The 22,153-nt window shown below is 44.1% G+C and overlaps 1 protein-coding gene across 2 annotated transcripts in view; it reads right to left on the reverse strand.

Annotated features, from left to right (window-relative positions):
* Window positions 1–22,153, reverse strand: part of tlcd3bb (TLC domain containing 3Bb) — a 65,992-nt gene that overhangs the window by 20,821 nt on the left and 23,018 nt on the right. For both annotated transcript variants that reach the window (XM_084178870.1, XM_084178869.1), the window contains exons 3-6: window positions 14,611–14,694; window positions 8,650–8,872; window positions 8,081–8,176; window positions 725–834 (exon numbers count right to left, since the gene is read on the reverse strand). In XM_084178870.1, coding sequence (XP_084034996.1) covers window positions 725–834; window positions 8,081–8,176; window positions 8,650–8,872; window positions 14,611–14,694 — 513 coding nt within the window. The remainder of the gene's footprint in view (window positions 1–724; window positions 835–8,080; window positions 8,177–8,649; window positions 8,873–14,610; window positions 14,695–22,153) is intronic.

The following is a 22,153-nucleotide window of genomic DNA, read 5'->3' on the forward strand; positions in this document are numbered from 1 at the left end:
GACTTGTGGAGGTCTATATTTTTTCTGTGGTCTTGGCTGATTTCTTTTGATTTTCCCATGATGTGTAAATGTAAATGTCAAGCAAAGAGGCACTGAGTTTGAAGGTAGGCCTTGAAATACATCCACAGGTACACCTCCAATTGACTCAAATGATGTAATTAGCCTATCAGAAGCTTCCAAAGCCATGAATTTTCCAAGCTGTTTGAAGGTACAGTCAACTTAGTGTATGTAAACTTCTGACCCACTGGAATTGTGATAGTGAATTATAAGTTAAATAATTTGTCTGTAAACAATTGTTGGAAAAATTACTAGTGTCATGCACAAAGTAGATGTCCTAACCGACTTGCCAAAACTATAGTTTGTTAACAAGAAATGTGTGGAGTGGTTGAAAAATGAGTTTTAATGACTCCAACCCTAGTGTATGTAAACTTCCGACATCAACTGTAAATTATCCATGCAAAAGCCAGAGTTCCTTGCGCTTATCTCAACTCTGAATCTGGCCCTAACAGTACATGGACTCCAAATGATGAAAGTATTATGAAACGTAGGTGAACTATCCCTTGGCAGCCGCCCAATACAATGCTGCTCTCTTCACAAGCCCCGAACCCTGATAGAAGAGTTAGAAAAATAAGAGATGTGACCAAATCACCACGCACATCAGTCCTTAAAGCTCAGCATGGAAGCAGAGCGTGATAGAGAGTGAGGGACAGACAGAGAGACATACCTGCCATACACGTAGTAGAGGTAAGGGAAGAGGAGGACTCGACAGATGAAAAAAGTGACCAGCATAGTAGCCCCATTCACTTTGTGCAGGAGAGTGTGTTGCTGTTTGTACTGAGAGGAAAAAGAGGGAGAGAAAGAATGAGAGAGGAGAAAAAAGGAGAGAGAGCAAGCAGTACAGATTGGTGAAAGCCGAAAAATAGTTAATAGGGCTATTGCTCTACTTTGCATGGACACCAAAAAGTGGAAAATGGAGGACAAAGTATACTTGTCATGCTTCAAGCCAAAGCCGGGCTTGTATAGAATACAGTGCTTTAAGGTGTGGGAGAAAAACATGTCATTATACACAGTATATTCTGCAAAGCATTTATCTGTTTCCACCAGCTTGCTAGACTTCTTTTCTGCTCCAGCAAGCTAAGCGTTGTATCGACAGCTAGCGCAACTTTGACAAGACAACACTGAGAAGATTATGATAACAGTTCAACGTTTGAAAACCTCAACATTGTCATTTCACATCATACAATTATCATTTTTATCTATCAAATGTATAACACCACACTGTCCTGTGTAGTTTGCTTTAAATGGTTCCCAACTCTATACCACACACTGTAGGGCAGGAAGGGGAGGGCACGGGTGGTGTGTGATCTAAAGGGAGGGAGAGAGGTGGACAGGCAGATATTGTATCCGCTGTTAAATCCAGTACGAATACAGGGGGCTATATTCAAAGGCTAACAGATGAGCCTCAGATTTCAGTAAAAACAGCATAAAGTGCATTCGGAAAGTCACTGGGAGACTAGTCAGGATCGAGGCCCAGATGAACGGAGCAAAGTACAGAGAGATCCTTGATGAAAACCTGCTCCAGAGCGCTCAGGACCTCAGACTGGGGCGAAGGTTCACCTTCCAAGAGGATAACAACCCAAAACACACAGCCAAGACAACGCAGGAATGGCTTCGGGACAAGTTTGAATGTCCTTGAGTGGCCCAGCCAGAGCTCGGACTTGAACATCTCTGGAGAGACCTGAAAATAGCTGTGCAGCGACACTCCCCATTCAACCTGACAGAGCTTGAGAGTATCTGCAGAGAACAATGGGAGAAACTCCCCAAATACAGGTGTGCCAAGCTTGTAGCGTCATACCCAAGAAGACTCAAGGCTGTAATCGCTGCCAAAGGTGCTTCAACAAAGTACTGAGTAAAAGTAACTGAATACTTATGTAAATGTGATATTTCCGTTTTTGTATTTACATTTGCAAAAAAATCTACAAACCTGTTTTTGTTTTGTCATTATGGGTTATTGTGTGTAGATTGATGAAGAAAAAAACATTTAAATCAATTTTAGAATGAGGCTGTAACATATCAAAATGTGTTAAAAGTTAAGGGGTCTGAAAACTTAACGAATGCACTGTAGGTCAACCTTCAGCAAGACACTGCTGTACTACTGTACACACACTCCACCACTACAGATGCAGATATGTGAAAGATCACCTACAGTTGCATATGAAAGATACACTGAGTATACCAAATATTATGAACACATTCCTAAAATAGAGTTGCACCTCCTTTTGCCCTCATAACAGCCTCAATTCGTCGGGGCATGGACTCTACAAGAAGTCGAAAGAGTTCCACACAGATGCTGGCCCATGTTGACTCCAATGCTGCCCACAATTGTGTAAAGTTGGCTGGATGTCCTTTGGTGGTGGACCATTCTTGATACACACAGGAAACTATTGAGCATGAAAAACCCAGCTGCATTGCAATTCTTAACACAAAATGGTGCGTTTTTTTTGCGTTCCAATTCATCCCAAAGGTGTTAGATGGGGTTGAGGTCAGGGCTCTGTGCAAGCCAGTCAAGTTCTTCCACACCGATCTCGACAAACCATTTCTGTATGGGCATTGCCATGCTGAAACAGGAAAGGGCCTTGCCCAAACTGTTGCTACAAAGGTGGAAGCACAGAATCGTCTAGAATGTTATTGTATGCTGTAGCATTAAGATTTCCCTTCACTGGAACTAAGGGGCCTAGCCTGAACCATGAAAAACAGCCCCAGATCATTATTCTTCATCCATCAAACTGTACAGTTGGCACTATGCATTTGGGCAGGTAGCGTTCTCCTGGCATCCTCCAAACCCAGATTTGTCCGTCGGACTGCCAGATGGTGAAGCGTGATTGAGCACTCCAGAGAACATGTTTCCACTGCTCCAGAGTCCAATGGCGTCGAGCTTTACGCCACTCCAGCAGACACTTGGCATTGCGCATGGTGATCTTAGGCTTGTGTGTGGCTGCTCGGCCATGGAAACCCATTTCATGAAGCTCCCGACGAACAGTTCTTGTGCTGACGTTGCTTCACGAGGCAGTTTGGAACTCGTAGTGAGTGTTGCAACCGAGGACAGGTGATTTTTACACGCTATGCGCTTCAGCACTCGGCGGTCCTGTTCTGTTAGCTTGTGTGGCCTACCACTTCGCGGCGGAGCCGTTGTTGCTCCTAGACGTTTCCACATCACAATAACAGCACTTACAGTTGACCGGGGCAGCTCTAGCAGGGCAGAAATTTGATGAACTGACTTATTGGAAAGGTGGCATCCTATGACGGTGCCACATTGAAAGTCACTGAGCTCTTCAGTACAGCCATTCTTGTTAAAGCACCTTTGGCAGCGATTACAACCTCGATTCTTCTTGGGTATGACGCTACAAGCTTGGCACACCTGTATTTGGGGAGTTTCTCCAATTATTCTCTACAGATACTATCAAGCTCTGTCAGGTTGGATGGGGAGCGTCGCTGCACAGCTATTTTCAGGTCTCTCAAGGGATGTTCAAGTCCGGGCTCAGGCTGGGCCACTCAAGGACATTCAGAGACTTGTCCCAAAGCCACTCCTGCGTTGTCTTGGCTGTGTGCTTAGGGTCGTTGTCCTGTTGGAAGGTGAATCTTCGCCCCAGTCGGAGGTCCTGAGCGCTCTGGAGCAGGTTTTCATCAAGGAGCTCTCTGTACTTTTCTCCATTCATCTTTCCCTTGATCCTGACTAGTCTCCCAGTCCTTGCCACTTAAAAACATCCCCACAGCATGATGCTGCCACCACCATGATTCACTGTAGGGATGGTGCCAGGTTTCGCTTGGCAATCAGGCCAAAGAGTTCAATCTTGGTTTCATCAGACCAGAGAATGAGTCCTTTAGGTGCCTTTTGGCAAACTCCAAGCGGGCTGTCATGTGCCTTTTACTGAGGAGTGGTTTCCGTCTGGCCACTCTACCATAAAGGCCTGATTGGTGAAGTGCTGCAGAGATGGTTGTCTTTCTGGAACGTTCTCCCATCTCCACAGAGGAACTCTGGAGCTGTGTCAGAGTCACCATCTGGTTCTTGGTCACCTCCCTGACCAAGGACCTTCTCCCCCGATTGCTCAGTTTGGCCGGGCGGCCAGCTCTAGGAAGAGTCTTGGTGGTTCCAAACTTCTTCCATTTAAGAATAATGGAGGCCACTGTGTTCTTGGGGACCTTCAATGCTGCAGAAATGTTTTGGTACCCTTCCCCAGGTCTGTGCCTCGACACAATACTTATGTAAATAAGGTATGTTTTATATTTTTTATACATTTGCTTTAAAAAAAAAAAAAAAAAGGTTTTTGCTTTGTTATTATGAGGTATTGTGTGTAGACTGATAATAATGCTTCGTTTTTTAAAATCAATTTTAGAATAAGGCTGTAACGTAACAAAATGTGGGAAAAGTCAAGGGGTCTGAATACTTTCCGAATGCACTGTATAGACATTAATGGACAGTATGTTGATAGAATATGTAGTATATCTGAAGAATACGTAGGATAGAATAGTATATGTACAGAAATAGTTGAATAGGATGGCCTTGAATAGAATACAGTCTATACATATGAAATGGATAAAACATTATGTAAACATTAATAAAAGTGACCAGTGCTCCATGTCTACATACATAGGGCAGCATCCTCTAAGGTGCAGAGTTGAGTAACTGGGTGGTAGCCAGCTAGTGACAGTGACTAAGTTCAGGGCAGGTTACTGGGTGGAGGCCGGCTAGTGATGGCTATTTAACAGTCCCATGACCTTAAGATAGAAGCAGTTTTTCAGTCTCTCTGTCCCAGCTTTGATGCAGACCGCACCACCCTCTGGAAAACCCTGTGGTTGCGGACGGTGCAGAAATCCTTCAGCTTCCTGAAGTTGAAGAGGCGCTGTTGCGCCTTCACCACTCTGTGTGGGTGGACCATTTCAGATAGTCAGTAATGTGTATTCTGAGGAACTTGAAGCTTTTTTACCTTCTCCACTGCGGCCCCGTCGATGTGGATGGGGGTGTGCTCCCTTTTCTGTCTCCTGAAGTCCACGATCAGTTCCTTCGTTTTGTTGACGTTAAAAGGAAAAGGTTATTTTACTGGCACGACTCCGCCAGGGCCCTCACCTCCTCCCTGTAAGCTGTGTCGTTGTTGTTGGTAATCAGGCCTACCACTGTTGTGTCGTCTGAAAACTTGATGATTGAGTTGGAGGCGTGTGTGCGCAGCCTTGTGTGGCCCGTGTTGAGGATCAGGTGTTGTTGCCTACGTTCACCAACTGCGGGAGGCCCGTCAGGAAGACCAAAGGCCCTAAGCTTAATGATGAGCTTGGAGGGTACTATGGTGTTGAAGGCTGAACTGTAGTGAATGAACAGCATTCTTACGTAGGTATTCTTCTTGTTCAGATGGGATAGGGCAGTGTGCAGTTCGATGGCGATTGCATCATCCGTGGATCGATTGGGGCGGTATGTAAATTGCAGTGGGTCTAGGGTGTCGGCTAAGGTGATATGATCCTTAAATTAGCCTCTCAAAGCACTTCATGATGGCAGAAGTGAGTGCTACGGGGCTAGAGTCATTTAGTTCAGTTACATTCACTTTCTTGGGTACAGGAACAATGGTGGACATCTTGAAGCAAGTGGGAACAGCAGATTGGGATAAGAAGAAATTGAATATGTCCACAAACACTCCAGCCAGCTGGTCTGCGCATGCTCGGAGGATGTGGCTAGGGATGCCGTCTGGGCCGGCAGCCATGCGAGGGTTAACACGCTTAAAATGTCTTACTCACGTCGGCCACGGAGAACGAGAGCTCACAGTCCTCGGGAGCGGCCCGCGTCGGTGGCAATGTGTTATCCTCAAAGCGGGCGAAGAAAGTGTTTAGTTTGCCCGGGAGCAAGACATCGGTGTCCACGACTTGGCTGGTCTTCCCTTTGTAATCCATGATTGTCTGGAAATCCCTTGAATTGCGACTCTATTTTGTCTCTGTACTGTCGTTTTGCCTGTTTGATTGCCTTACAGAGGGCATAACTGGACTGTTTGTATTCAAACATATTCCCAGTCACCTTGACGTGGTTAAATGCGGTGATTCGCACTTTCAGTTTTGCGCAAAGGCTGCCATCTATCCATGGTTTTTGGTTTGGATAAGTTTTAATCTTCACATTGGAAACAACATCCCCTATACACTTCCTGATGAACTCAGTCACCGTGTCAACCTGGAACATATCCCAGTCCACGTGATCAAAACAATCTTGAAGCATGGATTCCGATTGGTCAGACCAGCATTGAATAGACCTTAGCACGGTCCATTCACTTCCTGTTTGAGTTTCTGCCTATAGGAAGGGAGGAGCAGAATGGAGTCGTAATCTGATTTGCCGTAGGGAGGGCGGGGGAGGGCCTTGTAGACATCCCGGAAGGGAGAGTAACAATGGTAGAGAGTTTTTGAAGCAGAGTACTGCAGGCAATGTGTTGATAGAACTCCGGTAGGTTTTTACTCAGATTTGCTTTGTTAAAGTCCCCAGCTACAATAAATGTGGCCTTAGGATATGCGGTTTCCAGTTGGCACAAAGTCCAGTGTAGTTCCTTGAGAGCCGCCGTGGTATCGGCTTGATGGGGAATATACACGGCTGTGACAATGACTCAGGAGGTAATGCGGTCGGCATTTGATTGTGAGGTATTCAGTGTTCTAGGTGAGGTGAACAAAATGACTTGAGTTCCTGTACGTTACCACAATCACACCATGAGTAGTTAATCATGAAACATACACCTCCACCTTCTTCTTCCCGGAGAGCTGGCTGTATGGACGGGGACAGTATATCCGGTGAGCGATATGATTCCGTGAAACAGAGTATGTGACAGTCCCTGATGTCTCTCTTGAAGGAGATCCTCCCCCTGAGCTCATCTACTTTATTGTCCTGGGACTGAACATTAGTGAGTAATATACTCGGAAGCGGTGGATGGTGTGCACGCCTACCGTGTTGGACTAAAAGTCCACTCTGAATACCTCTTCTCTGCCGGCTGCGTCTTGGAGCAACCTCTGGGATAAGTTCATTCGCCTTGGGGGATACGAAAAAAGGATCCAATTCAGGAAAGTCATATTTCTGGTTGAAATGCTGGTGAGTTACTGCCGCTCTGATATCCAAAAGTAATTTCTGGCTGTATGTAATAACACAAAAAAACGTTCTGGGCTAATAATGTAAGAAATAACCAAACAAAAAAAAGAATACTGCAAAGTTGCTTAGGAGCTAGAAACAGAGCGGCCATGTCTATCGGCGCCATCTTGATACTTTCGAGTAAATTAGACCAACGTATGCCTGTGCGCAGCGCCTCCAAAAATGAATATATCAGCACTTCACTCAGTGCGCACAGCTCCCCTGCCAGGCAGTGTCGCTGCACGAGGTGGGATATAGGATTCGTATATCTTTGTGCAATAACAGCTCTGAAACAAAACAGCAGAAATACTTTGAAAACAGCTACTGCAGCATTTTTCTGCTATAAATCGCAACTCGCACATGTGCTCATACTTTTGACTATTTTTATTCACGAAGGTAATGCTCACACTGTAGAGCCCTGCAAATTAACCACCCACCAACGTGGCTGGTGAAATAGACATTCTTACCCGCCAATACCTAAAGTTACCCGCATTTGGCTGGTGTTCATTTTATGCCCTACCATTCACCCTCTGAATGGCACACATACACAATCCATGTGTCAATTTTCTTAAGGCTTAAAAATCCTCCCCTTCATCTACACTGATTGAAGAGGATTTAACAAGTGACATCAATAAAGGATCATTTGATTCACCTGGTCAGCCTATGTTATGAAAAGAGCAGGTGTTCTTAATTTGTTGTATACTCAGTGTACTGTAATGTGCTGTAATTGATGTAAGTCATATTACAGATGTGCTGTTATACACGACACACACAGGCATAGATGGCATATGACAGAGCGATGAGCCACATGCCAGGAACCAACAGTCCAATTAGGTCTCTGTTTGAGAAATTGAAACACAAGTGGGACACCTAGAGATGTGTGCACTTCAAAAAGTACTCCGAACACAATAGTTTAGAGATGTTCAAAAACTGAAGTACCTGGATGAGGATCTTTCCCAGACAGACCCACGGAGTGCTGACTTCCGCCAAGAACATGACGCCTTGGAAGTAATCCCCCTTGCCCTGTCGCCAGAACTGGGGGAAAGAGGAAGAAGACAGTTGGCAGCCATTCATTGAAAGTCATGTTTTATCATCATGAATAAGCCTTCAACAAACCCTTTTGCCAGTGTAAAGTAAGCCTTGTCCATAGGGCAGGAGCCTTTATGCTGTTTTTGTAGCATGATGCAGCTTGATGTACAAGTACGCCCCCTGGACAGGAGGCTAGTCTGTCACAGGGCCTTACCCCCAATCCATCTGTATCCCTAATGCTCAGTACCAAGCAGAGAGGCATCAAGTCGATTTTTTGAGTCTTTGGTAGGACTCGACCGGGGAATCAAACATCCAACTTCCCAATATCCAGGCGGACACCCAAACCACACGGCCACAAGGTTTTGCCTGTGTACCCTACCAAATATCTTTAATAATGACACACACAAGATACTTCCAATAAACACTCACTCACACGTCATTCTCCCAGCATTTGCATGTTGTCATTGGGCAACAGTTACCACAGAGATGGGGAAGCACACGGTGACCATGACGACGTGGTGGAGCACCATGAGGAACTCGCGGCGCAGGTAGCTGGTCAGGGCCGCACCCAGGGGTTTGGCGCCGCTGTCTGCTTCGTGACCCTTGATGCGCAGCTTGTACCAGTAGCACATGAACATGGCGTAGATGTCGTACACAAAGTAGGGCACGGCAAAGAGGATGTAGGCGCTGGTGAGCCAATGCCTGATACAAAAAAGAAAAAATAGGTCGAAAAAAGGGGTTACGGTAAGGTAACCTAGTTGAACAGCGGGCATTCAATAAGCAAGGCTACAATATTTGGATTTGATTCATTCGTATGTAAAAAGGTTTTACAAAAGGAATATAGTTTGGGGGCTGGAGGCTAGGGAGGGGTGGTTAGGGAAGGGGAGAGGGGGGGGGGGGGGGGTGGTTTACAGCAAGGGTTTTCTGGGTGGGGAAGGACCAATGGGTGGGTTTCCGTGTGGGTCCTGCTTTTTGTTACATATCCATGGGGTCATCAACACTAAAGATAACAATTATATAATTAACATTCCTTTCTGAAAAATAATGGCAACACTAGCTATTCTCTCTTGGAATGTGAAAGGCCTAAATTGTCCTATCAAACATTCGCACTCTCTCAATATCCTTTGCCTTTTTTAATGTGTATACTCCAAATTCATATGATCCTATGTTTTTTGATTCTCTGAACAGAATATTGTTAGGATTAACTGAATTCCAACTGGTTATTGGGACAAACATGAATGTCATTTTGGACATGCGGGACAAAATCTACAGCATCTTCAGAAGGTATTCACATCCCTTGACTTTATAAATGTTTTGTTGTGTTACAAAGTGGGATTAAATTGGATTTTATTGTCTACACAAACGATCTACACAAAATACTCTGTCAAAGTAAAAAATTAATATATATATTCTAAATGGAAAATAAAACACTAATATACAGTGGGGAGAACAAGTATTTGATACACTGCCGATTTTGCAGGTTTTCCTATTTACAAAGCATGTAGAGGTCTGTAATTTTTATCATAGGTACACTTCAACTGTGAGAGACGGAATCTAAAAAAATCCAGAAAATCACATTGTATGATTTTTAAGTAATTAATTTGCATTGTATTGCATGACATAAGTATTTGATCACCTACCAACCAGTAAGAATTCCGGCTTTCACAGACCTGTTCGTTTTTCTTTAAGAAGCCCTCCTGTTCTCCACTCATTACCTGTATTAACTGCACCTGTTTGAACTCATTACCTGTATAAAAGACACCTGTCCACACACTCAATAAAACAGACTCCAACCTCTCCACAATGGCCAAGACCAGAGAGCTGTGTAAGGACATCATGGATAAAATTGTAGACCTGCACAAGGCTCGGATGGGTTACAGGACAATAGGCAAACAGCTTGGTGAGAAGGCAACAACTAATGGCGCAATTATTAGAAAATGGAAGAAGTTCAAGATGACAGTCAATCACCCTCGGTCTGGGGCTCCATGCAAGATCTCATCTCGTGGGGCATCAATGATCATGAGGAAGGTGAGGGATCAGCCCAGAACTACACGGCAGGACCTGGTCAATGACCTGAAGAGAGCTGGGACCACAGTCTCAAAGAAAACCATTAGTAACACACTACGCCGTCATGGATTAAAATCCTGCAGCGCACGCAAGGTCCCCCTGCTCAAGCCAGTGCATGTCCAGGCCCGTCTGAAGTTTGCCAATGACCATCTGGATGATTCAGAGGAGGAATGGGAGAAGGTAATGTGGTCTGATGAGACAAAAATATAGCTTTTTGGTCTAAACTCCACTCGCCGTGTTTGGAGGAAGAAGAAGGATGAGTACAACCCCAAGAACATGGAGGTGGAAACATCATTCTTTGGGGATGCTTTTCTGCAAAGGGGACAGGACGACTGCACCGTATTGAGGGGAGGATGGATGGGGCCATGTATCGCGAGATCTTGGCCAACAACCTCCTTCCCTCAGTAAGAGCATTGAAGATGGGTCGTGGCTGGGTGTTCCAGCATGACAACGACCCGAAACACACAGCCAGGGCAACTAAGGAGTGACTCCGTAAGAAGCATCTCAAGGTCCTGGAATGGCCTAGCCAGTCTCCAGACCTGAACCCAATAGAACATCTTTGGAGGGAGCTGAAAGTCTGTATTGCCCAGCGACAGCCCCGAAACCTGAAGGATCTGGAGAAGGTCTGTATGGAGGAGTGGGCCAAAATCCCTGCTGCAGTGTGTGCAATCCTGGTCAAGACCTACAGGAAACGTATGATCTCTGTAATTGCAAACAAAGGTTTATGTACCAAATATTAAGTTCTGCTTTTCTGATGTATCAAATACTTATGTCATGCAATAAAATGCAAATTAATTACTTAAAAATCATACAATGTGATTTGCTGGATTTTTGTTTTAGATTCCGTCTCTCACAGTTGAAGTGTACCTATGATAAAAATTACAGACCTCTACATGCTTTGTAAGTAGGAAACACTGCCGATTTTGCAGGTTATCAAATACTTGTTCTCCCCACTGTATCTTGATTAGATAAGTATTCAACATGTTACAAACACCTTTGGCAGCAATTACAGATGTGAGTCTTTCTGGGTAAGTCTAAGAGCTTTGCACACCTGGTTTGTACAGTACTTGCCCATTATTTTTTAAAACCTTCTTCAAGCTCTGTCAAGTTGGTTGTTGATCATTGCTAGACAGCCATTTTCAAGTCTTGCCATAGATTTTCAAGCCGATTTAAGTCAAAACTGTAACTAGGCCACTCAGGAACATTCGATGTCGTCTTGGTAAGCAACTCCAGTGTATATTTGGCCTTGTGTTTCAGGTTATTACTAAAAGGTGAATTTGTCTCCCAGAGTCTGTTGGAAAGCAGACAACCAGGTTCCTCTAGGATTTTGCATGTGCTTAGCCCTATTCCGTTTCTTTTAATCATAAAAAACTCCCTAGTCCTTGCTGATGACAAGCATACCCATAACATGATGCAGCCACCACCATGCTTGAAAATATGAAGAGTGGTACTCAGTGATATGTTGTGTTGGATTTGGCCCAACATAACGTTTTGTATTCAGGACAAAAAGTTCCTTTGACACATTTTTTGCAGTATTACTTTAGTGCCTTATGGATGCATGTTTTGGAATATTTGTATTCTGTACAGGCTTCATTCTTTTCACTCAGTCATGTATGTTAGTATTGTGGAGTAACTACACTGAACAGAAATGTAAAAAACGCAACATGCAACAATCTCAATGATTTTACTGAGTTAAAGTTCATATGAGGAACTCAGTCAATTTAAATTCATTAGGCCCTAATCTATGGATTTCACATGACTGGGAATACAAATATGCATCTGTTGGTCACAGATACCTTAAAAGAAATGGGCCTCACAATGGACCTCAGGATCTCGTCACGGTATTTCTGTGCATTGAAATTGCCATCGATAAAATGCAATTGTGTTCATTTTTACATTTTAGTCATTTAGCAGACGCTCTTATCCAGAGCGACTTACAGTTAGTGAGTGCATACATTTTTCATACTGCCCCCCCGTGGGAAACGAACCCACAACCCTGGCATTGCAAGCGCCATGCTCTACCAACTGAGCTACAGGGGACCTGTTCGGGGGTGTTCGTTGTCCGTAGTTTATGTCTGCCCATACCATAACCTCACCGCCACCATGGGGCACTCTGTTCACAACATTGACATCAGCAAACCGCTCGCCCACACCACACCATACACATGGTCTGCGGTTGTGAGGCCGGTTGGACATACTGCCAAATTCTCTAAAACGATGTGCTAGAGAAATTAACATTCAATTCTCTGGCAACAGCTCTAGTGGACATACTCCCTCAAAACTTAAGACATCTGGGCATTGTGTTGTGTGACAAAACTGCACATTTTAGAGTGGACTTTTATTGTCCCCTGCACAAGGTGTACCTGTGTAATGATCATGCTGTTTAATCAGCTTCTTGATATGCCACACTTGTCCTATAGATGGATTATCTTGGCAAAGGAGAAATGCTCAGTAACAGGGATGTAAACAATTTTGTGCACAAGATTTGAGATAAGCTTTTTGTGCGTATGGAACATTTCTGGGATCTTTTATTTCAGCTCATGAATCATGGGACCAACACTTTACATGTTGCGTCGAGTGTACAATGTTGTTAATCTATCCTCAGTCATCTCGTCACAGCCATTAAACTCTAACTGTTTTAAAGTTTCGTTCCTCTCCGGCAATAATAATAAGACCAACTACTAGCCACACGCAGCCAAGGCTCTCCAACATATTCTCTCTGATTACAGCCTCATTGATGCCTGGCGAGCACATAGTCCAAAAGCAAACGAGTACATTTTCTACTCAAACAGGCATAAAACATTCTCCCAATCAACTTTATATTATCTGCAACTCTATTTTCTTAAATTAAGACAGACATTCAACATATGAGCTTGTCTGATCACCATGCCTACTACTGCCAATTTCAAATTTCAGAATCTCCTAAAAGAGCCACAAGATGGCGTTTCAAAGTTTCATTATTGCAAAATCCTACATTGTGATGAATTTGAAATTTAACTAAATGAATTCATAATGCTCAATAAAAATTCAGTCAATGACCCCCGGATTCTATTGGATGCCACCAAAAGGTTTTATAAAAAATAATGCAACTTCATCTGCATCTGGGTTGAATAAATCACAATTAAATAAGATAATTGGAAATGTTGGTTACTGCGTTAGAGCGTTCTCAACCAACCCTTTTTTCAGACCAGGTAGCTATTACTCTTTCCAAAGTCAAGACAGAACTTAATTTATTGATAAGACAGAGAGCAGGATTTGTCATCCATTTAGTTAGGCTCAACAATTACTTCTATGGTAATCGTCCCAGGTCGTTTACTGGCCAACAAGCTTCGCAGTAATGATCAATTAGCTGATATAGCAACTATTGAATCTGAAACTGGGGAATTACTATCAGAGCCCAAATTAATCAAAGATTCTCCCGCTTCTGTAAAGAACTATACACCTCTGATTGTAAATCCACACCAAGTCAGACTAAGTGCGAGAAACCGGTAAATATATATATTTTTAAATCTATGAACAGCATGCCGTGAAATGGAACTTCAATTATATGTGATGTTTAAATCTGGCTTATCTACGGGCCAAGGCCTACTCTTGGGTGGGGACAGACAGCGCATTTCAGTATAGAGCGCAGTTCACAATGCAAGTAGGCCTATCATCTCATCATGGTAACTTTTTTCTTGTGAAAAGTAGGACAACATTTGCTGCAGCATAGCCTATGTATCAGTAATATAAGGACTGAATGCGCGTTTCATTTACACATTTCCATCTGGCTTTAGGGGGTCACCTTACTTTTTCATTGTAAAGTAGATAAAAATAAATAAATAAAAAAACATTTGTGTATTTCCCAAGATTTATCACAACATTTTAGGACTACATACAACAGCTTTTTAAAGGAGTCTGCTTTGTGTGTTCTTTTTCCCCCCATGAAAAATCAAGTATTACTGCATCACGATACTGGTATTGGGACAACCCTACTACTCCCAAGGTACAAAAACCATTGACAAATTATGATTCTGAAGTTAACAATTCACTTAAAACATTTCTAGTGTGGCCTGAAGTAAAACATCGCTCAAGGCTGAATGAGAATTTTAAAAACTTGCTTTTCTTTTCTCTTCACTCTATGCTATAGTCGACATCATTTTGTTATTATTTTTATAGGTCTGATATCTTGTCTCTTTCTGGGGCGTGTTCATTAGGACAAGAAACTGAAAATGTTTTGCAACGGAAAACAAAAGTAATAATTTCTCCCTGTTTATCCGTTTTCTTCCATTTTAGTGACTCAAACATACCCCTGGTCTGTTTTACAAATTTTACTGACTGAGCTTTACAGTAACAACAATTGTCAGAAGGACGAGGTGAATTTCTACACTTACTGATCCTCGATGATGTCATCACAGGAGGAGGCAATGATGTAACCAGCTGAGGAGGCCATGATCGCCTGAACAGAGGACACTAACCTGAGAAAGACCAGCAGGAGAAATTAAACATTAACATTGTTTATAACATCAGACTTCAATTGCTAAATGTCTAGTAAAATATTAATGTTGTGTAAATCCAATTTTTACTAAAATGTCATCCATGAGCCTACGTCATTATCAGAAATAACCAAAAGTCATCACAGGACAGAATTTGTGTTGATTCATTTTGTGTAGTAGCCAATGGTTCCATCTCAATTAGTCTTTCCGCGATTCCTTGTATCATATCTCCTCGCTTCCTTCTCAAATGTATATTGAAAGAGAAAGTCCAAGGTACCTCACCTCAGACCTTCTTCTCCAATGTGTTGAGAAGGCAAGGAGCGAGAAGGCAAGGAATTGAGGAAAGATTAATTGAGAAAGAGCGCATACATACAGTGAGGGAAAAAAGTATGTGATGCCCTGCTGATTTTGTACGTTTGCCCACTGACAAAGAATTGATCAGTCTATAATTTTAATGGTAGGTTTATTTGAACAGTGATAGACAGAATAACAACAATAAAATCCAGAAAAACGCATGTCAAAAATGTTATAAATTGATTTGCATTTTAATGAGGTAAATAAGTATTTGAACCCCTCTCAATCAGAAAGATTTCTGGCTCCCAGGTGTCTTTTATACAGGTAACGAACTGAGATTAGGAGCACACTCTTAAAGGGAGTGCTCCTAATCTCAGCTTGTTACCTGTATAAAAGGCACCTGTCCACAGAAGCAATCAATCAATCAGAATCCAAACTCTCCACCATGGCCAAGACCAAAGAGCTCTCCAAGGATGTCAGGGACAAGATTGTAGACCTACACAAGGCTGGAATGGGCTACAAGACCATCGCCAAGCAGCTTGGTGAGAAGGTGACAACAGTTGGTGCGATAATTCGCAAATGGAAGAAACACAAAAGTACTGTCAATCTCCCTCTGCCTGGGGCTCCATGCAAGATCTCACCTCGTGGAGTTACAATGATCACAACAACGGTGAGCAAAAATCCCAGAACCACACGGGGGGACCTAGTGAATGACCTGCAGAGAGCTGGGACCAAAGTAACAAAGCCTACCATCAGTAACACACTACGCCGCCAGGGACTCAAATCCTGCTGTGCCAGAAGTGTCCCCCTGCTTAAGCCAGTACATGTCCAGGCCCGTCTGAAGTTTGCTAGAGTGCATTTGGATGATCCAGAAGAGGATTGGGAGAATGTCATATGGTCAGATGAAACCAAAATATTACTTTTTGGTAAAAACTCAACTCGTCGTGTTTGGAGGACAAAGAATGCTGAGTTGCATCCAAAGAACACCATACCTACTGTGAAGCATGGGGGTGGAAACATCATGCTTTGGGGCTGTTTTTCTGCAAAAGGACCAGGACGACTGATCCATGTAAAGGAAAGAATGAATGGGACCATGTATCGTGAGATTTTGAGTGAAAACCTCCTTCCATCAGCAAGGGCATTGAAGATGAAACGTGGCTGGGTCTTTCAGCATGACAATGATCCCAAACACACCGCCCGGGCAACGAAGGAGAGGCTTCGTAAGAAGCATTTCAAGGTCCTGGAGTGGGCCTAGCCAGTCTCCAGATCTCAACCCCATAGAACATCTTTGGAGGGAGTTGAAAGTCCGTGTTGCCCAGCAACAGCCCCAAAACATCACTGCTCTAGAGGAGATCTGCATGGAGGAATGGGCCAAAAGACTTACAGAAAACGTTTGACCTGTGTCATTGCCAACAAAGGGTATATAACAAAGTATTGAGAAACTTTTGTTATTGACCAAATACTTATTTTCCACCATAATTTGCAAATAAATTCATTAAAATTCCTACAATGTGATTTTCTGGATTTTATTTTCTCATTTTGTCTGTCATAGTTCACGTGTACCTATGATGAAAATTACAGGCCTCTCTCATCTTTTTAAGTGGGAGAACTTGCACAATTGGTGGCTGACTAAATACTTTTTTTTCCCCACTGTATGTGTGAGCGTATATATGTGTGTGTGTGTATATATGTGTGTGTGTGTGTGTGTGAACAAGTATTTGATACACTGCCGATTTTGCAGGTTTTCCTACTTACAAAGCATGTTAAAGTGAACAGCGCCGGAAGAAGATGGCTGCCGTTTTACAGCCCTCTAACCAATTGTACTATTATGTGTGTTTTTCCGCGTTATTTGTAATTTATTTTGTACATAATGTTTATGCCATCGTCTCTTATAACCAAAGAGAGCTTCTGGATATCAGGACAGCGATTACTCACCTCGCGTTGGACGAACACTTTTTCTTCAACGAGGCGTTCGCGAAGGATATTCTACAGACTCCGGACAAGGCCCAGATCCCCGTCATTCGCGTGAGGAAGAGACGGAGATATCGTGGACGTAGGTCGGGGTGCCTTGTAAGGATCCGACGGCGAACGAGTAAACTGCCTCTCCCATCAATCCTATTAGCCAACGTTCAAGCTTTGGAGAATAAAATGGACGATTTAAGATTACGGTTATCCTACCAACGGGACATTAAAAACTGTAATATCTTATGTTTCACGGAGTCGTGGCTGAATTACAACAATGACAACATTCAGCTAGCAGGCTATACGCTACATCGGCAGGACAGAACGGCAGACTCGGGTAAGACGAGGGGTGGCGGTCTCTGTATTTTTGTAAACAACAGCTGGTGCACAAAATCAAATACTAAGGAAGTCTCAAGGTTTTGCTCGCCTGAGGTAGAGTATCTTATGATAAGCTGTAGACCACACTATTTACCAAGAGAGTTTTCATCTATACTTTTCATAGCTGTCTATTTACCACCACAAACCAATGCTGGCATTAAGATTGCACTGAATGAGTTGTACAAGGCCATTAATCAACAGGAAAACGCTCATCCAGATGCAGCGCTCCTAGTAGCAGGGGACTTTAATGCAGGGAAACTTAAATCCGTTCTACCTCATTTCTACCAGCATGTTAAATGTGCAACCAGAGGGGAAAAAAACTCTAGACCACCTTTACTCCACACACAGAGACGCATACAAAGCTCTCCCTCGCCCTCCATTTGGCAAATCTGACCATAACTCTATCCTCCTGATTCCTGCTTATAAGCAAAAACTGAAGCAGGAAGCACCAGTGATTCGGCTAATAAAAAAGTGGTCAGATGACGCAGATGCTAAGCTACAGGACTGTTTTGCTAGCACAGACTGGAACATGTTCCGGGATTCTTCAGACAGCATTGAGGAGTACACCACATCAGTCACTGGCTTCATCAATAAGTGCATCGATGATGTCGTCCCCACAGTGACCGTACGTACATACCCCAACCAGAAGCCATGGATTACAGGAAACATCCGCACTGAGCTAAAGGGTAGAGCTGCCGCTTTCAAGGAACGGGACTCTAACCCGGACGCTTATAAGAAATCCCGCTATGACCTCCGACGAACCATCAAACAGGCAAAGAGTCAATACAGGTCTAAGATTGAATCATACTACACTGGCTCTGACGCTCGTCGGATGTGGCAGGGCTTGAAAACTATTACAGACTACAAAGGGAAGCACAGCCGCGAGCTGCCCAGTGACACAAGCCTACCAGACGAGCTAAACCACTTCTATGCTCGCTTCGAGGCAAGCAACACTGAAGCATGCATGAGAGCACCAGCTGTTCCGGACGACTATGTGATCACGCTCTCCGTAGCCGATGTGAGTAAGACTTTTAAGCAGGTCAACATTCACAAGGCCGCAGGGCCAGACGGATTACCAGGACGTGTACTCCGAGCATGTGCTGACCAACTGGCAAGTGTCTTCACTGACATTTTCAACATGTCCCTGACTGAGTCTGTAATACCAACATGTTTCAAGCAGACCACCATAGTCCCCGTGCCCAAGAACTCTAAGATAACCTGCCTAAATGACTACCGACCCGTGGCACTGACGTCTGTAGCCATGAAGTGCTTTGAAAGACTGGTCATGGCTCACATCAACAGCATAATCCCAGAAACCCTAGACCCACTCCAATTTGCATACCGCCCCAACAGATCCACAGATGATGCAATCTCTATCGCACTCCACACTGCCCTTTCCCACCTGGACAAGAGGAACACCTACGTGAGAATGCTATTCATTGACTACAGCTCAGCATTCAACACCATAGTGCCCTCAAAGCTCATCACTAAGCTAAGGATCCTGGGACTAAACACCTCCCTCTGCAACTGGATCCTGGACTTCCTGACGGGCCGCCCCCAGGTGGTAAGGGTAGGTAACAACACATCTGCCACACTGATCCTCAACACGGGGGCCCCTCAGGGGTGCGTGCTCAGTCCCCTCCTGTACTCTCTGTTCACCCATGACTGCATGGCCAGGCACGACTCCAACACCATCATTAAGTTTGCCGACGACACAACAGTGGTAGGCCTGATCACCGACAACGATGAGACAGCCTATAGGGAGGAGGTCAGAGATCTGGCCGTGTGGTGCCAGGACAACAACCTCTCCCTCAACGTGACCAAGACAAAGGAGATGATTGTGGACTACAGGAAAAAAAAGAGGACTGAGCACGCCCCCATTCTCATCGACGGGGCTGTAGTGGAACAGGTTGAGAGCTTCAAGTTCCTTGGTGTCCACATCACCAACGAACTATCATGGTCCAAACACACCAAGACAGTCGTGAAGAGGGCACGACAAAGCCTATTCCCCCTCAGGAGACTAAAAAGATTTGGCATGGGTCCTCAGATCCTCAAAAAATTCTACAGCTGCACCATCGAGAGCATCCTGACTGGTTGCATCACCGCCTGGTATGGCAACTGCTTGGCCTCTGACCGCAAGGCACTACAGAGGGTAGTGCGTACGGCCCAGTACATCACTGGGGCAAAGCTCCCTGCCATCCAGGACCTCTATACCAGGCGGTGTCAGAGGAAGGCCCTCAAAATTGTCAAAGACTCCAGTCACCCTAGTCATAGACTGTTCTCTCTGCTACCGCACGGCAAGCGGTACCGGAGTGCCAAGTCTAGGTCCAAAAGACTTCTCAACAGCTTCTACCCCCAAGCCATAAGACTCCTGAACAGCTAATCATGGCTACCCGGACTATTTGCACTGCCCCCCCACCCCATCCTTTTTACGCTGCTGCTACTCTGTTAAGTATTTATGCATAGTCACTTTAACTCTACCCACATGTACATATTACCTCAACTACCTCAACTAGCCGGTGCCCCCGCACACTGACTATGCAACGGTACCCCCCTGTATATATAGCCTCCCTACTGTCACTTTATTCTATTGTATATATAGCCTCCCTACTGTCACTTTATTTATTTTTTTACTTCTGCTCTTTTTTTCTCAACACTTTTTTGTTGTTGTTTTATTCTTACTTTTTTGTTTAAAATAAATGCACTGTTGGTTAAGGGCTGTAAGTAAGCATTTCACTGTAATGTCTGCACCTGTTGTATTCGGCGCATGTGACCAATAAAATTTGATTTGATTTGATAGAGGTCTGTAATTTTTATCATAGGTACACTTCAACTGTGAGAGACGGAATCTAAAACAAAAATCCAGAAAATCACATTGTATGATTTTTAAGTAATTAATTTGCATTGTATTGCATGACATAAGTATTTGATCGCCTACCAACCAGTAAGAATTCCGGCTTTCACAGACCTGTTCGTTTTTCTTTAAGAAGCCCTCCTGTTCTCCACTCATTACCTGTATTAACTGCACCTGTTTGAACTCGTTACCTGTATAAAAGACACCTGTCCACACACTCAAACAGACTCCAACCTCTCCACAATGGCCAAGACCAGAGAGCTGTGTAAGGACATCAGGGATAAAATTGTAGACCTGCACAAGGCTGGGATGGGCTACAGGACAATAGGCAAGCAGCTTGGTGAGAAGGCAACTACTGTTGGCGTAATTATTAGAAAATGGAAGAAGTTCAAGATGACGGTCAATCACCCTCGGTCTGGGGCTCCGTGCAAGATCTCACCTCGTGGGGCATCAATGATCATGAGGAAGGTGAGGGATCAGCCCAGAACTACACAGCAGGACCTGGTCAATGACCTGAAGAGAGCTGGGACCACAGTCTCAAAGAAAACCATTAGTAACACACTACGCCAGGGGTGTCAAACGTCCGGCCCGCGGGCCGAATCAGGCCCGCAAACGGGTTTAATCCGGCCCGCGAGATGATTTTGTAAAGTATAAAAATGCGCTGCAATTTTTCAATAAAATAAACTGCTGTTCCAATTGCGTCCACTGGATGGCGCAATAGCAATTGTGTTAAGCAAGCAAACTGTTTATACCGGGGCAGAGCAAGTAGGTCAAGTCTGTGTTTACTCACAGCCGAGACATCAGTGACGCTGCAGTGAAAGCTAGCTACCTCATTGCTAATGAAATCGCAGTGGCTTCAAAACCATTTAGTGAGGGTGAATTCGTAAAAACATGCATGATGAAGGCAGCGGAGATTGTGTGCCCTGAAAAGCGTCAGGCTTTTGTAAATATCAGCCTGACAAGAAACACAGTTGCAGACAGGATTTCCGATCTTTCAGTGGATTTGGACAGCCAGTTGAAGCAAAAAGTAAAGTCATTTATTGCGTTTTCGGTTGCAATTGATGAAAGCACGGACATTACAGATGTTGCACAACTGGCCATTTTCATCCGCGGAGTTGATGACACATTGACCGTCACCGAGGAGTTCGTGGAGTTGGTGCCGATGACAGATACAATGACAGCAGCTGATATTTTTACCGCACTCGTCGGCGCGCTGGACAGGGTCGGAGTGGACTGGTCCCGCGCTGTCAGCCTGGCTACAGATGGTGCGCCCTCAATGATCGGGAAAAAAAGCAGGTGTTGTGACAAAGTTCAGAGAGAAAGTGCAATCTGCAAATGGAGGACGTGATTTTTTGACTTTTCACTGTATTTTGCACCAGGAGGCTTTGTGTTGCAAGTCATTAAAGATGGATAACATCATGAAGGTGGTCATCCAAACTGTTAATTTCATCCGATCCAGAAGCCTGAATCACCGTCAGTTTGACAGCCTTCTCAGAGAGAAAGACCACATCTATGGCCTGCCATACCACACTGAGGTAAGATGGTTAAGCCGAGGTGCTGAGGCGTTTCTTTGATTTACGAGACGAAATTGAACAGTTCATGGAAGAAAAGGGCAAACCAGTGTTAGAATTTCATTCCGCAGAAGGATGCAGGACCTTGCATTTATGATGGATGTTACAGAGCACCTGAATAACTTGAACAAACAGCTGCAAGGGCGCAACAAAGTTGTCACGCAGTATTATGACAGCATACGTTCTTTCAAGTTGAAGCTGTCATTGTGGGAGACGCAACTTGCCGGTGGTGATGCAGCTCACTTCCCCTGTCTGAAAAATGTGTGCGCGACCCAACATGTGGCAGACATGAAGCGGTTCAAAGATAAAATAACGGGACTGTTACGGGAGTTTGAGCAACGCTTTCAGAATTTTGGTGAACTGGAGAAAGACTTCTTCGTTT

The sequence above is a fragment of the Coregonus lavaretus genome (genome assembly GCF_964263955.1).
Source record: "Coregonus lavaretus genome assembly, chromosome: 1".
NCBI classification, from domain to species: Eukaryota; Metazoa; Chordata; class Actinopteri; order Salmoniformes; family Salmonidae; genus Coregonus; species Coregonus lavaretus.